This window comes from Ustilago hordei, assembly GCF_900519145.1.
Source record: "Ustilago hordei strain Uho2 genome assembly, contig: UHO2_contig_02, whole genome shotgun sequence".
NCBI classification, from domain to species: domain Eukaryota; kingdom Fungi; phylum Basidiomycota; class Ustilaginomycetes; order Ustilaginales; family Ustilaginaceae; genus Ustilago; species Ustilago hordei.
Window position 1 is genome coordinate 2337930 of NW_024545252.1, and position 14849 is coordinate 2352778.

Below are 14849 nucleotides of genomic sequence, written 5' to 3' on the forward strand. Positions count from 1 at the left end.
TCGGGCGGCTAGACAGCATCTTCCAAAATCAACCTCGGTACAACTTGCATCGCCATCAACTCCTGCAACATCAACTTTGTACCATACGGAATGGTCAGCTTGACCACATGTTTCCCACTCCCGCAGAACGGACACCAACCGTTATATCCCATTAATCCGCACCTCTGACAAGCATGCACAGTGAAAGCATCACTACTAATCATCAACCTCTCCAACAACAACTGGGTAGCTCCGTATCCGATCAAACAGTCCCTCTCCATTTCACCCAGGCGTAAACCACCATCTCTGCTCCTACCTTCTGTGGGCTGTCGGGTGAGAACGGCGCGTGGGCCTCTAGCTCGGGCGTGCATCTTATCTTGAACCATGTGCTTGAGACGTTGGTAGTAGATCGGGCCGAAGTATACATAGCACTCCAGAGGTTGGCCCGTGATGCCTGAGGTTAAGGTTTCTTTCCCTCCGTAGTTGTATCCGTGATCGACTAGGATCTGGGACATATCTTCGACTTTGCTACCACCGAAAGCAGTTCCGTATTGAAGGTTACCCGTAATGACACCGGCCTTTCCAGATAGAAGTTCGATCATTTTCCCTACCGTCATACGAGAAGGGAAACCGTGAGGGTTCATGATAATGTCCGGATTAATACCTTGATCGCTGAACGGCATATCTTCCTGATTGACGATCAATCCACAAACACCCTTCTGTCCATGTCTCGAACTAAACTTATCTCCCAACTCTGGCCTCCTAGTCTGCCTGATCAAAGCTTTGATTAGGGTCTGATCCGAATCAGTATCCGTAATCAACACCTGATCAACATACCCTGATACAGGAGGCTTATACGACAATGGTGCAGACTTGTACGCTACGCTAGCAGCAGCATTACTAGCACCGATCATGATCGCCGCACTCGAATTGTCATTCGCATTCACAGGAGTTTGCTTGTTAACAAACACATCTCCCTGCTCCACCCGCTCTCCGACACCAGCAATGCCGTCTGCTTCGAGAATGTCATACCGCTTCTGTCGTTTTCCCGTACTCTCATCCACGGGTGCATCGGCCAACCTGTCATGCGTGCCGTTAGGATATTTCCGGAGGATGGTAGAAGACTTCTTCATTGTTTGACACCGACCAAAACCTCGGTCGAGAGAAGCCTTGTTCAGGAGGAGGGCGTCTTCGATGTCGTAGCCCGAAAAGGACATGACTGCTACCATTGCGTTTTGGCCAGCGGGGAGCTTGTCGTAACCAATAAGATCGATGGTGCGGGTTTTCACCATGGGTTGTTGGGGGTAGACCATGAGATAGAGGAGGGTGTCGATGCGGAGGAATTGGTTATAAGCGATCGCGGACACGGCCTGTTTTCCCATGGCGCACTCTGTTGACGTTTGAAGTAGATGAAGAGGTGTACATCGATGAGTAGAAAATATCGACGAAGAAGTGGTGACGAAGAGGTGTTGGTGTAACGATGCGTGGTGCGCGAAAAATGAATTTTAAGGAAAACAAATCAAAAAAAAAAAAAAAAAAAAAAAGGACGCGGTGAAACGAGATGGTTAGTCCGACTGCTCGACGATAACGAAAACATGCAAAGGAAGGGGATTGGAATACTGTACGGTAGGTCAGACGGGGTGATTGGTTGTGATGAGGATAAGGAATCAAACCAGCGACAGCGCCGAGGATGGTGAAAGGTTCGATCTCGAGGTGAGTCGTGTATCGTGGTTTGATGTCTCGTTCGTACAAAGCAATGTTGGAGTCGTTTTCTTCGTTGACATCGAGATACTCGAGCAAACCGTTGTGGAGGAAGTCATTGAAGCAGCGAATACCTGCTTTGAGCTGTTGGATATGCGAATCTGTAACCCTAGGCTGACCGGTCACAGGATCAACAATGATAAGCGGCCTACAGATACGACCTCCATCCGAAGCGATATACACCGTCTGGTGATGGCTGTTCGTATAGATCGAAACGAACTCCGAGATGTGACCTGCTCTACGCAGACGTCTGAACTGCATCACGAACCGTTGCGGGAACCTGGTTACACCAAGCACGTTACCGTTCAAGTACACAATGTACGAATCGGGACGATACAGCTCAGCACCGGTAAGGAGATGAACATCTTCCACACCGAGCGTAAAAGCAAGCTTCGCAATTGGTTCCTCTTCCACATCCGTAGTGATATGTGTAGTCAGAGCCAAGTTCTTAACCAAACCACAAGCTTCCCCTTCTGGCGTATCGGAAGGACACAACATCCCCCATTGTGAAGGCTGCAATGCTCTTGGACCTGAAACCTTTCTCGTCTTTTCAAATTGCGAGCTGATCCTCGTCATCATACCAAGTGCTGCGATGTACGACAATCTGCTGAGAACGTGTGTGATACCGGCACGTTCCATCTTGAAACGCTTCAAACTCCAGTTGCCTGTCGAGATAGCCCGAACAAAGCCAGCGGTGATGTAGTCTCCGTTGAAGTGGAACTGGTTGAATGCATCGAACTCAACAGTGCGATTGGGCTTCTTGAGGACTTTATCGATGTTGATTTTGAGGTCAGAGTTGAACTTCTTGAACAAATCTTCGAAGAGTAGAGCGAGAAGCTGTCCAGCCAGTTCTAGACGCTTGTTACCGACGTAGTCACGATCGTCGACCTTCTTTTCATCCTGCATAGCCACGAGAACACGACGCACCATCGAAGCGATGTAGATGGCTTTGGGACGGAAGTTGAGTCTCTCGACGGGGACGTGAGCCATGATGACTGTAGCGAGGACGTCGAGAGCTTCTTCGGAGAGTGGACGTCGCATGGAGAGAGGTTTGCGTGATGCTTTAGCTCGAGCACCGATGTAGTCAAGAGCCTGTTTGCGGGTGTAGATGCCCAGACGGGCTGCTTCTTCGAGGTTGATAGCAAAGAGCTCCTTGTAGATGTCATCGTGACCTACGACGAGCTGCAAGATCTCTCGATCCGCCTGAATACCCATAGCTTTGAATGCAACAGCAATGGGAATATCTTCATGCAGCGAGTTGTGCTTGAGGAAGATCTTGCCATGTTTTGTTAAGACGTATGACTTGGACTTGCGCTCGTGCGTCGACGATGTGACGGACGCTGAAACAGAACCTTTCTTTGTGTCTGCTTCAACAATGATCCTGTTCTTGCTAAGCTGTTCCTGCACAAGAATGACTTTCTCGGTTCCCTTGACCACAAAGTATCCTCCCGGATCTAGCGGACATTCGCTCATCTTCGCCAACTCCTTCTCCGACTTGTTGGAGAGAACGCACTTGTTACTGCGAAGCATCACCGGGATTCTCCCAATAGCGACATTCTTACGACGAATGATCTTGCCCCCACGTGTATACTCAATGTTAACAAAGATATGCGCCGAATAGGTAATGTCTCGAAGACGACACTCTTGTGGTGTGATGGGCCGTTGCAATGCATCTCCATCGTATCTGCGTGGTTCTCCCACCGTGATGTCGGTGTATTTGAGGTAGAACTTGGGGTCAATGTCGGAAGTAATCTTCTCGTTGGCTTTGATGATGTTTTTGAGATCATGGTCGACAAAGTAGTTGTACGACTCGATGTGTTGCTTGACTAAACCTTTGACTTGGAGGAAAGCGGGTACGAGCTCCCATTTGTCTTCGACGGATTTGATGGGGTCCATGAGACCTTTGCCTTTGTAGTTGGCTGCTTTGAGTGCTGCGATGGGATCATCGGATGCTGTGTTGGGGAAGTGACCGGTGGCTTGGGCCATCTCGGCGATGCTGGATGGGAGAGTCATGGCTGGTGAAGTTTAGGGCGACACCTGCCGAGCCGAAGCTGCAAATGGCCGCTGCTATCTTACGAGTCCAGCTATGGTGTTGTTCGGGTCGGAGCGGGATTCGCGAGCTGTGCAAGCGGTCTTAACAGCACACCCTGCTGCCTCCTGAAGTATGATACGGCCGACGGATACGAGCGTAGTGTATGCTCAGTTGCACTTTGTGAACGTCAGAACAAGCCAAATTCGTTGACAAAGTGGTTGAATGCAGGTGAGGTCGTGAGCAACGAATGGAGGAAGAATCTTCGAATGGACGTGAGCTAGCTGTTGGCAAGGCTTCAAACGGTGATGACTGTGCTTCGAAATGGCCGAAGCTGCCAGTACGGAAGTGCGGGGAGAGTGCTGCTCTGGAAGGCGGTTAGAGAGCGGTTCTCGAGGATGAAGGGTGTGCGATATGGTCAAGAGGGATAGGCTGGAAGGATCAAGTCTGAGAATCCTCAACAGCGGTGTGGCTGCCAAATTTTCGCGAAGACCTTCTCAAGCTCAGTTTCTGCTGCGCTCTACATTGCCGATTCCCGCGAAAAAAAATGTCGATCTCCCGATCTGCCTTTCTGATTCAAGCCGAAGATCAGACACACACGCTCCGGCAAAAAAGGGTCTCAAGAGAGTCGCTCGCTGTCTTTTGATGGACACAAGTTGCCGTCAGTTGATAAAATGCTATCTCCGTCAGCACCTCATCTCTTTCATCTGTCATCAAGTCTAACACTCCCTACCATCGCCCACCAGCGACGTCGCTACAGAGGCTATTAGCACCAGCATTGAAATCCGAACGAATCCGCATCCCATCCGACACAAAAGTATCCTTTTCGACAACGACTCGCAACCTTAGCTCAGCCACTACAGCTGGGCGACCTATCTTGTCAGTCTTGACGCTTCTCCATAGCACGGCTCCATCTAGCCTCAACTGTCCGTCAATCACGCATCGTATTAAGACCGACCAGGCCACCAGCGCGCTGAGCTCACAACGAACCATCTACCATGGCAGTCGGCAATCCAGATACATGGATAGAGCAGCTCCGACAATGCAAGTACCTCCCTGAACCCGATATCAAAGCATTATGCGAGATGGTCAGAGGCATACTCATGGAAGAAAGCAACATTCAACCGGTCAATAGTCCTGTTACAGTATGCGGTGACATCCATGGTCAATTTTGGGACTTGCTCGAACTGTTCAGAGTCGGTGGAGAACCTCCGGATACTTCTTATGTCTTTATGGTAAGCCTGCAGCCCTCCTTCCCTCCTCTTCTCGGGATCTCTTTTGGAGTCAAGACTAACATTGCTATACTGTTTGATTCTGGTAGGGAGATTTTGTGGATCGAGGATACTTTAGTCTGGAAACCTTCTCGTTACTTATGGCGTTGAAAGCGAGACATCCTTCTCGCATCACACTGCTTCGAGGCAATCACGAGAGTCGACAAATCACACAGGTATATGGGTTCTACGATGAATGTCAGCGGAAATATGGCAATGCAAATGTCTGGAAGAGCTGCTGTCAGGTTTTCGACTACCTCAACTTGGCAGCTATCATCGATGGGAGGGTGTTGTGCGTTCATGGAGGTCTAAGTCCAGACGTACGAACATTGGACCAAATCAGAATCATCGCAAGAGCGCAGGAAGTTCCTCATGAGGGTGCTTTTTGTGGTAAGTCCCGACCCTTCTCCCACTCCCACTCCCCTTTCTCCAAACGCTGATGAAATCTCTTACTTTTCCTCCGTTGGCACTGGTGGTGGTAGACCTCATGTGGAGTGATCCAGACGACATTGATACGTGGCGAGTATCTCCGCGCGGCGCCGGCTGGTTATTCGGCGGAGCGGTAACAAAGGAGTTCAACCACGTCAATGGTCTCTCTCTCATAGCTCGTGCCCATCAGCTCGTTCAAGAAGGCTACAAGCTCATGCACGACAATAACATCGTGACTGTTTGGTCAGCTCCCAATTACTGCTATAGATGCGGTAATGTTGCTTCGATCTTCGCAGTAGATGATTTGATCGCTTACGAAAGCAAGGATGGTGCATCGGCTCTCGTCGCCGGTGCGCAAGAAGGCGAGGAAGATGATGAAGAATCAACAAAGAAGCTTTCAATAGCAGCAGGGGAAGAGGGAGAAGCAGGGCAAGGTGGAGGAAAGAAACCATGGGAAGCGACACAGAACAACTTCAAGATTTTTGACGCTGTACCCGATCAAACGAGGACTGTTACTTTGCATAGCCAGTACTTCCTCTAAACCCGCAAAACGAAAGCAAGAAAAGCGGCGAGCTGTAGTGACAAGATCTCGGCCGGTAAAGCCGTCATGCTGTTATGCGGCTCGTCAAATGTCGGAACTTCCGCATCCTCTCTATCCTATGTCTCAGTGTATTTGTAGCTCGAATCAATCTCAACTTGTACGTGCCGGTATTCGACATGGCCTATGGGTACGCCGCGACGTCAAACGAAAGACTGACATCCTGACATGCTAGTGAAAGTATGCGAAAGAAATGATGCTTGCGAGACAGAAGGTGAGGTACAAATACAGATGGAAACAGTCTAACCATGGCATAAGATCAGGGTATAAGGAATGTGCAAAGAGAAGAGCGTGATGATGCGAAGAGCAGAAGTGGATACTGAGGTTGATAAATGCGCCTAAGAAAAGTGAATACCCTTCTCATGGAAAGCAGCGAGCAACTTTAACAGATCATCGATATCCATCTTTGCCGCACGATCCTCCGCACACGCGGTATCAATCAGAATCTGCTTGACCATATCCGCAAAGTTACCCTCCTCAGGCATAATCTCCTTCACCGCACAATACGTCTTGTAGTTGCTCTCCAACATGTCAATTACACCTCTCGCATCAAAGAAACTGGCCCTGACGGTCTTGTTTCTCCTTGAGAACACAATACGTGTCAAACCATCGAACTCTTCGAAAGGAATGGCGGGAGGAGGGTTGAGTGGGGTGATGCGAACAACGCTTGACTCGACTTGCGGTGGAGGTCGGAAAGAGTTACGGGAAACTTTCATAATATGGTCGACCTTGGAGTAGAGTTGGACGTTGGCGGAGAGACGACACCAGAGATTGTCGCCTGGTCGAGCGATGAGTCGGAGAGCGAATTCGCGCTGGAACATGAGGATGGCACATCGAAAGAGGGGGCGGTGGGAGAGAAGCTTGAAGACGAGAGGCGAGGAGATTTGGTATGGAGTATTGGAGATGCAGACGTCAAAGTAGGGGAGTTCGGTCTTGCAGAAGTCTCCAAGCATAATGTCTAGCTTGCGCTGTTCGGGTCTGCAAGTGTGGCAGAAACGGGAAGAGCACGATAAATCAGTATACAGTTGACAACCGTGAAGTTATCAATTGTGTAACAGCAGCAGTAGTCCTCTACCAATCTCCGTGTCCCTTCATCCAGCGTCTCTGGCGAGCAAAGAGCTTGGTAAGTAAAATCAGCTATCTTGGAAAGTTGCCGCATTGTCCGATTGCAAAGTCGGGCTCGTACGAAAGATGGTAAATAATTGGATCATCATGTAGAGAGGACGATGGTGGTCCGTCATCGAAGGGTGATAAGAATGAAGGTCGCGGTGGTGGCGTGACTTAAGGGCGACTTGCTATGCCACCACTTCTGCTGCTGTTACTGTTGCTACTACTACTTGCTTTGACTGCTCTCTAGCAGCGAGGGTGTGTTGTACTCACTTTCCTTGAACACGCTTGCTCAATTCGGCAGCCATGCGTGGGTCCATCTCTACGACGGTGGTCTTCTTTGCCTTTTCCAGAATACGGACCGTCAAGTTACCGGTACCGGGACCGACTTCGAGAACCATATCGGTAGGCTTGAGGTTGGCCTTGTCGACGATACCTTGTGCAACGAGAGGGTTCTTGAGAATATGCTGACCGAACTTGTCGGTGTTGAAGATGGGGTTCTTGGTGGTGGCGCTCGAGTTCTGGTTCGAGGAATGAGCTGCGTTTGGGTTAGATCCGGAGGTACGAGCCGAGCCAGGACGCAAGCCGGCTGAAGGCTCATGCTGCCTTGAAAGCTTTGCTGATACTGCTCGAGGCATGCTGAAGGTTGATCGAGGTGATGGTGCCAAGGGAAGAGGACGAGGAGGAGCTACTGTCGGCCTTATCATGAGACAAAATTTTCCTGAGCCTGACACAGTTTCAAAAATCAACATTTTGTTTTTGCTTTGTTTTGCAGGGTCCGCTAAAAAAAAGGAGGCAGCAGCTCAGTTCAAGAAGGTAAGGTTGTCTCGGAACCGATGTTTCGATTTTTGCTCGACTTTTGAATGTTAGTAAAGAGGCCTCGCGCTTGAGCCAGCCAACTCGTGTCGGCGTGTCTCAGCAGTGTGAGGCTGCAGCGTGGCAACGACTCGGCGAATCCGAAGATCACCAACACCAACACTCCCAACTCCCATTCACGTCTTTCCCACGCTCAACGGATCGCAGCTCTTCTCGTGTCCATCGCCACCACATTATTCGTCATCATCGGAGCAGTGCCGACGATCGAGTGCTGAGCTGACCACCTGACCCATCGACGCCTTTGATCGACAGCTGGACAGGGTCTATCAATCGTCTCATCACATCCGTCCACCTCAAGTGATCAGCTCGAAAGCTCAGCTTAGTTCGATTCCATCGTCGCTTCCGGTCCATCGGCATCTTTGGCATAGCTCGTCATGAGCAGACCACGCTTCTTCAATGCTCCCCGCAAGGGTGAGAACTTCGAGCTGCGGGCCGACCTCAACTCGGAATACAGGGATCGTAGAAAGGATGCCATCAAGCGTGTCATCGCCAACATGACCGTCGGCAAGGATGTCAGTGGTCTTTTCCCTGATGTGCTTAAAAACATGCAGACAGAAGATTTGGAACAGAAGAAGCTTGTCTACCTCTACCTCATGAACTATGCAAAAACACAACCCGAACTTGTCATCCTTGCCGTCAACACATTTGTCAAGGACTCGGAAGATCCCAACCCGCTCATTCGCGCCCTCGCCATCCGGACCATGGGATGCTTGCGTGCTGAGAAGATCATCGACTATCTTTCTGATCCACTCGAAAAGTCACTGCGCGATGAGAACCCATACGTCCGCAAGACTGCTGCTATTTGCGTCGCCAAGTTGTATGACTTGAAACCAGAACTCGCTGTCGACCGCGGCTTTGTAGGCATTCTCAAGGACATGGTCGGAGACAGCAATCCTATGGTCGTCGCCAATGCTGTTACCGCACTCACCGACATTCACCAGACTGCGCTCGAGAACGACCCTTCCGGACAATCCGCTGTTTTCGTCATCGACTCAGACATCCTCGCCAAACTCCTGATCGCCCTCAACGAATGCACAGAATGGGGTCGTATTGCCATTCTCAATTCTCTCGCTCGCTACCGTGCAAAGGACGAAAAGCAAGCCGAGCACATCTGCGAACGTGTCATGCCTCAGTTCCAACACGCAAACGGCAGTGTCGTCCTTGGCGCCGTTAAGGTTGTCCTCATTCACATGGCCAAGGTCCGCAACAACGACGAACTCATCAAGCAACTTGTCCGCAAGATGGCACCACCTCTTGTCACCCTCATCTCTTCCGCTCCTGAGGTGCAATGGGTCGCACTCAGAAACATCAACCTCATCTTGCAAAAGCGTCCCGACATCTTGCAAAATGAACTCCGTGTCTTCTTCTGCAAGTACAACGATCCATCTTACGTCAAGCTCGAAAAGGTCGAGATCATGATCAAACTCGCAAACGAGCGCAACGTCGACATGCTACTTTCGGAGCTCAAGGAGTACGCATCCGAGGTCGACGTTGACTTTGTTCGACGGGCAATCAGGGCAATTGGTCAGTGTGCTATCAAGATCGATGCTGCGGCTGAAAGGTGTGTCCACGTACTCCTCGATTTGATTGCCACCAAGGTTAGCTACGTGGTGCAAGAAGCGGTGGTGGTAATCAAAGACATCTTCCGCAAATATCCACACAACTACGAAGGCATCATCCCCACCCTCTGTTCCAACCTCGAAGAGCTCGACGAGCCAGAAGCTAAGGCATCGCTCATCTGGATCCTCGGAGAGTACGCAGACAAAATCTCCAACGCCGAAGACCTCCTCGCACATTTCCTCGACTCGTTCACAGACGAGCCTTACCAAGTCCAATTCCAGACGCTTACCGCGATTGTCAAAGCCTTCCTCAAGAAACCAGACAGCAGCCTAGCACAGCAAGTCGTGCAACAAGTCCTGGAGAAAGCCACCAAAGAATGCGATTCTCCAGACTTACGCGATCGTGCATTCATCTATTGGCGCTTGCTTTCTTCTTCCGACTCCAATGCTGGAAGGAATGTTATTCTTGCTTCTCGTCCACCGATCTCCATCCCAACAACAACTGTTCCACCGGCTGTGCTGGACGAGCTGGTTTCAGAGCTCTCGAGTTTGGCGAGCGCATATCATAAGCCAGCAGCAACATTCATCGGTAAAGCCCGGATCGGAGCTGATGGTGTTCGCAACGGTCAGGCAGAAGCAGCAAAAGACGAAATTACGCGCGAAAAGGCTCTCGCAACCGTCGTTCAGGGTCAAAAGTCGGAAAACTTGCTCGACTTTGGCGAAGACGATGTCGACATCCCCGCCAACAACGGTGCAGCGAAGAACGGTGCTGGTGCTCTAGGTGCTTTGGCTGGACTAGATGATCTGATGATGGGCGCTAGTATTAGTTCGCCAACGACGGCTTCGGGTGGGAGTGCAGGGGCGGCGGCTCCAGTAGGAGGTGGTGGTGGGTTGAATGACTTGCTGGGCTTGTTTGATAATGCGCCAGGAGCAGAGGAGCCTGGAGCACAGAGTGGAGTGCAGGCGTTGAAGGCGCTCTCGGCGACACCAGCTACGAATGTTGGGTTTGGCTCGCCATTGACACCGAGCACAACAAGTCCTAGTCCTGGGCAAACAACAACGGCGAAGCCTACACAAAGTGGTCAGGACAACTTGCTTGGCTTGTTCTAAGCGGTACTGCATGGGCTCAAATGTCGCAATGCCATCGTTTTACCATTGAAGCAAGTTTTCGAAGAGAGTGGCAAGTTCACAATCGTGGGAAGAGCAACGGCTTTTCAAGGGTTTGAATTCTTTCAGAGCCAGCGTGGTATTATGCAAGATGACAGTGTGTTCTGCGAGTAGGCTTAGACAGAGAGCTCAGCCTTACCGGCAACCTTGATAGCAGCCTGGTAAGGCTCCAACGCAGGCTTGACCCATTTTATCAAGAAGCTATCCACCTGTTGTTCAGCTCGACCTGTAAAGCTCTTAGGGTCCAACAACTGATCCATCTGTGCCAAAATTGGCTGGAAGTAAGAGGAGTCCTTGATTCTAGCGATGAGGTCGTTCTCCTTTCCGTGTTCCTTAACCTGAGCAGCGGCTTGGTGGGAAAGCACTCTGATTCTCTCGTGGCATTCCTGACGGTCACCACCTGCACGAACCATGGCCATGATAACATTCTCAGTAGCCATGAAGGGAAGCTCGCTCTGGATACGACGAGCAATGATGGCAGGGTAGACCACCAGACCCTCCGAAACGTTTTGGAGGATAGTAAGGATGACGTCTGCGGTGAGGAAAGCTTCGGGAATCGAGAGACGACGGTTAGCCGAATCGTCGAGGGTACGTTCCATCCATTGCGAACCGGCGGTTTCTCGAGCAGAGTTGACGGTGTTACCGAGCCAACGAGCGAGACCGCAGACACGCTCGGAACGCATTGGGTTACGTTTGTATGCCATAGCGCTCGATCCTATTTGGTCCTTTTCGAAGGGTTCTTCGACTTCCTTCAAGTGACAAAGAAGACGAATGTCGGTAGCCATCTTAAGCGCAGAAGCGGAGAAAGAAGAAAGGCTGTTGAGCACATCAATGTCGACCTTGCGAGAGTAGGTTTGACCAGTAACAGGCATAGCGTGGGGAAAGCCGAACAACTCGGTAACCCTCTCATCCAACGCCTCTACCTTAGCATGATCACCATCGAACAAGGCAAGGAAAGAAGCCTGAGTACCAGTGGTACCCTTAACACCACGGAAACCCAAATCGTCACGAGCTCTCTGAATGTTCCTCAAATCCCACAACAACTCTTGAATCCAAAGCGTAGCTCTCTTCCCCACAGTGGTCAATTGAGCCGGTTGCATGTGAGTGAAACCCAACGTAGGCAAAGCCTTGTGCTTCTCTGCAAACGCCGACAACCTTTCAATCACCAGCGCCAACTTGGGCAATAACAGATCCAGTCCCTTTCGCAAAAAGATAAGATCCGCATTGTCCGTAACGTAGCAAGAAGTAGCACCCAAATGAATGAACCCAGCAGCCTTGGGGGCAACCAAGCCATAGACGTGGACATGAGCCATAACATCGTGCCTTCTCTTCTTCTCCTCCTCGGCAGCAAGAGCCATCTGTCGCTCATCGAGAGTAAGGTTGGCTTTCATCTGTTCGATGGCGTCGGCAGGGATATCGAGTCCAAGTTCGCGCTCGGCAATGGCAAGGTTGAGCCAAAGTTCACGCCAAGTGGAGAAACGAGTGGCGTTGGAGAAGAGACCGGACATCTCTTTGGATGCGTAACGGCTCGAAAGCGGGGATTGCCAGGATTCGAAGGAGGCCATCTTTGACTATGACTGGCGGAGTCGACCGTTGGATGACAATGGGGAAAGGGGAAAGAGTGCCGATGATGGTTGGAGGTCGGGACGGAAGTGGTGTCGGATGTGTTCAGATTGAAGAACCAATGCGGAGGTTTCTTCCAGGACAACTCTGATCCAACCAATCGATAATGCCCACTCCGCAGAGTCACACAACGTCCTTGAGCACACGCCTACTGAAAGAAACAATCCAGTGATGATATGGAGTGACGTAAGCAGCTACATGAGGGATCGGGGGGAAGTACGATCTGATCGGAGATCGAGGATCGGGCACAACCTAGTCCCACTCGTTGTCAGACCTCGTCATTAAGTAGGATGTACCCACGTCCGGCAAGTGCCACCCAGTTTGTATATATATCATGCGGGGAGCTCGAAGCTCCCGCCACAATCCTTTTCTTAGTCAATCGAGTATACATGTTTCTGTCCTAAAACAACAAGGACATCGTGCTCCGACTCTCACCGATCGCCAGTCATCGGGACCTGCGCGATCCACTTTTTCTCAACGCCATGCTTGAGGTTCTTCTTCTACGCAATCAGGTTGCCCTGGAAATTTATCACTGTTAGATCTTCCTGCTCGCGGTTTGAGGCCCAAATTTATCTGAGCGTCCGTTCGTGGCCCGATCTTTCCGCAGTCAACTTGATCCTCATCGGGGGAGCGAGATCGGGAGGCATGGACCCTGAGAAGCTTGCAAGTGCGACTTCCTCTTGCTGGTTAGTACCTCTGCTCCAGACTGGACGACTTCTTCCAAGTGGTGCTCATACTCTCAAGCTGCAGATCGCTATGGCCATCACTCTTCTAAGCAATATGGCCCAAGACCCGCTCAATACCGTTGCAGTGGTGCCTTACGACCTGGAACGAACCACATCAAGAACAGGAGCCTCAGGGCCAAGGACTCAACCAAGAAACGCTCTCGCGGTTGCTGCCTCAAACCTCATCAGCGCCATCGCACAAGGATCTACAGCCAACGACACAGTCGTAGTCCCGGAAATCGACAACTTGTCTGATGCCGGGTGTGACGAAGGCCCCAGCTCATTCACCTACGCTGCACTAAACAACGATAGTGTCGAAGCTGACCAACGAGGGTGGTATGCATCAGCAACATACCACATCTCAAATAGATACTACGACGTCGACATTACTCTCAAAGCCACCAAAGTTGCTCTTTCAGCTCCACGCCAGCCCTCTGAAATTAGCACAAGCCCCACCGAAAGTGTCCTCTCACATCCCTTCCCAGCATACCTCGTAGTCGTAGACCGAAGCCAACCGCTCGAACACCACCGACACCTCGCCTCCAGCCTCGAGTCGAAAGTAGCAGCAGGCTTCGACGCAGATATCAGCATCGTCGCCGGAGTCTCGCTTCTCTCCTCATCACATCCACAATTAGTCACTGCGCTAGACGATGAGCCAAGATCTTCAGCTTCCGCACGCGAAACAACCACGAAAGCTAAGACAAGCGACCTTGTTGCTCTGTACGCTGATTTTGGATGGGAGTTCATTGCCATTGATGATCTGGATGCAGAGAACGAACGAGGTATTGGCTCTGAAAACGGAGACAGCTACAGTGATGGTGAAGGCGAAGATGATACTGATGGGATAGAGAGGATAAGGGAAGCGCTGATGAATCATATGTGGAATGGGCTTGTGAGGAAGGATCAAGATTCGGGCTCGGCAAGTCGGCATTTGGCCAGCAGAGATACTGCGTTCGGAATGTTTTTTCACCAAGGGTTCTCGGACAGCATGGAAGACAGGGACGAGGCTGATGGCGACCAAGACGCTACTCCATCACGAGCTGAGGCTACATCTTCGTGTTCCAACAATGACAGCAATCTCGGCACAAAGCTTCCTTCAATCAGCCTAGACAACCACGTCGAAGCAACCGGCTTGGACGAACAACTTGCAAAACTCTTCCTTTCCTCTTCCGACGGCAAAGACCTTGCAGACCTAGAAGCCTTCCTCGAGTCAGAAGATCCTTCTTGGCCAGCATCCCAGCCTCGCACCGCCACACAAGCCGACAAGACTGATGACGCGCCAGCACAGTTCGATGATGACTTTGATGGTTTCCTTCCATTCCACTCCGCCCCATCCCAACCTTCTGCACTGGCAACAGGGGCGGAGGATGCAGAAGAACTGCCGAGTATGGACGAAGTTTCTCAAATGCAAGACCGTCTGTTTGGCTCCAATGCAGCATCTAGACTGGAAGCAGGGCCGCTGGGCATGAGTAGCGGGGGAAGTGTTGCGGGTCAAGATCTTGCATCACAATTACAGCAGCTTCAATGGCATGCTGAGAGAGTAAGGAGTATTCAAGATCCGGATCAGAGGAGGAAGGAAGCTGCACTTGTGGCGTTAGCGTTTAGTATGCAGTGGGAAAACGAAGGTGAAGGCGAGCTGGGAGGCGATGGTGCGATGGCATTCTAGTTCCTCAACGCAATGCAGACACGATGAGAAAGAACTTTGATTCATTTGTCTGTGTTCGT

General features: G+C 50.9%; 6 protein-coding genes across 6 annotated transcripts; 3 read left to right on the top strand and 3 right to left on the bottom strand.

Moving 5' to 3' along the window:
- Positions 1-8: 8 nt before the first annotated feature.
- UHO2_01528 (putative DNA-directed RNA polymerase III, 130 KD subunit) lies at positions 9-3753 on the bottom strand (the record flags this gene model as incomplete). Its single annotated transcript, XM_041553995.1, has 2 exons — positions 9-1369; positions 1605-3753. The coding sequence occupies 2 exons, from the start codon at positions 3751-3753 to the stop codon at positions 9-11; spliced, it is 3510 nt and encodes a 1169-aa protein (XP_041409929.1).
- Positions 3754-4767: 1014 nt separating this feature from the next.
- Positions 4768-6010, top strand: UHO2_01529 (putative serine/threonine protein phosphatase ppe1; the record flags this gene model as incomplete). Its single annotated transcript, XM_041553996.1, has 3 exons — positions 4768-5004; positions 5091-5430; positions 5523-6010. 3 exons carry the CDS (start codon positions 4768-4770, stop codon positions 6008-6010), a joined length of 1065 nt encoding a protein of 354 aa, XP_041409930.1.
- A 395-nt stretch (positions 6011-6405) lies between these two features.
- On the bottom strand, positions 6406-7812 carry UHO2_01530 (putative rRNA (adenine-N6,N6-)-dimethyltransferase; the record flags this gene model as incomplete). The annotated part of the gene is made up of 2 exons (XM_041553997.1): positions 6406-7045; positions 7448-7812. 2 exons carry the CDS (start codon positions 7810-7812, stop codon positions 6406-6408), a joined length of 1005 nt encoding a protein of 334 aa, XP_041409931.1.
- A 612-nt stretch (positions 7813-8424) lies between these two features.
- On the top strand, positions 8425-10719 carry UHO2_01531 (putative adapter-related protein complex 1 beta 1 subunit; the record flags this gene model as incomplete). The annotated part of the gene is made up of 1 exon (XM_041553998.1): positions 8425-10719. One exon carries the CDS (start codon positions 8425-8427, stop codon positions 10717-10719), a length of 2295 nt encoding a protein of 764 aa, XP_041409932.1.
- A 173-nt stretch (positions 10720-10892) lies between these two features.
- On the bottom strand, positions 10893-12341 carry UHO2_01532 (putative adenylosuccinate lyase; the record flags this gene model as incomplete). The annotated part of the gene is made up of 1 exon (XM_041553999.1): positions 10893-12341. One exon carries the CDS (start codon positions 12339-12341, stop codon positions 10893-10895), a length of 1449 nt encoding a protein of 482 aa, XP_041409933.1.
- An 814-nt stretch (positions 12342-13155) lies between these two features.
- UHO2_01533 (uncharacterized protein) lies at positions 13156-14790 on the top strand (the record flags this gene model as incomplete). The annotated part of the gene is made up of 1 exon (XM_041554000.1): positions 13156-14790. One exon carries the CDS (start codon positions 13156-13158, stop codon positions 14788-14790), a length of 1635 nt encoding a protein of 544 aa, XP_041409934.1.
- Between the last annotated feature and the right edge of the window lie 59 nt (positions 14791-14849).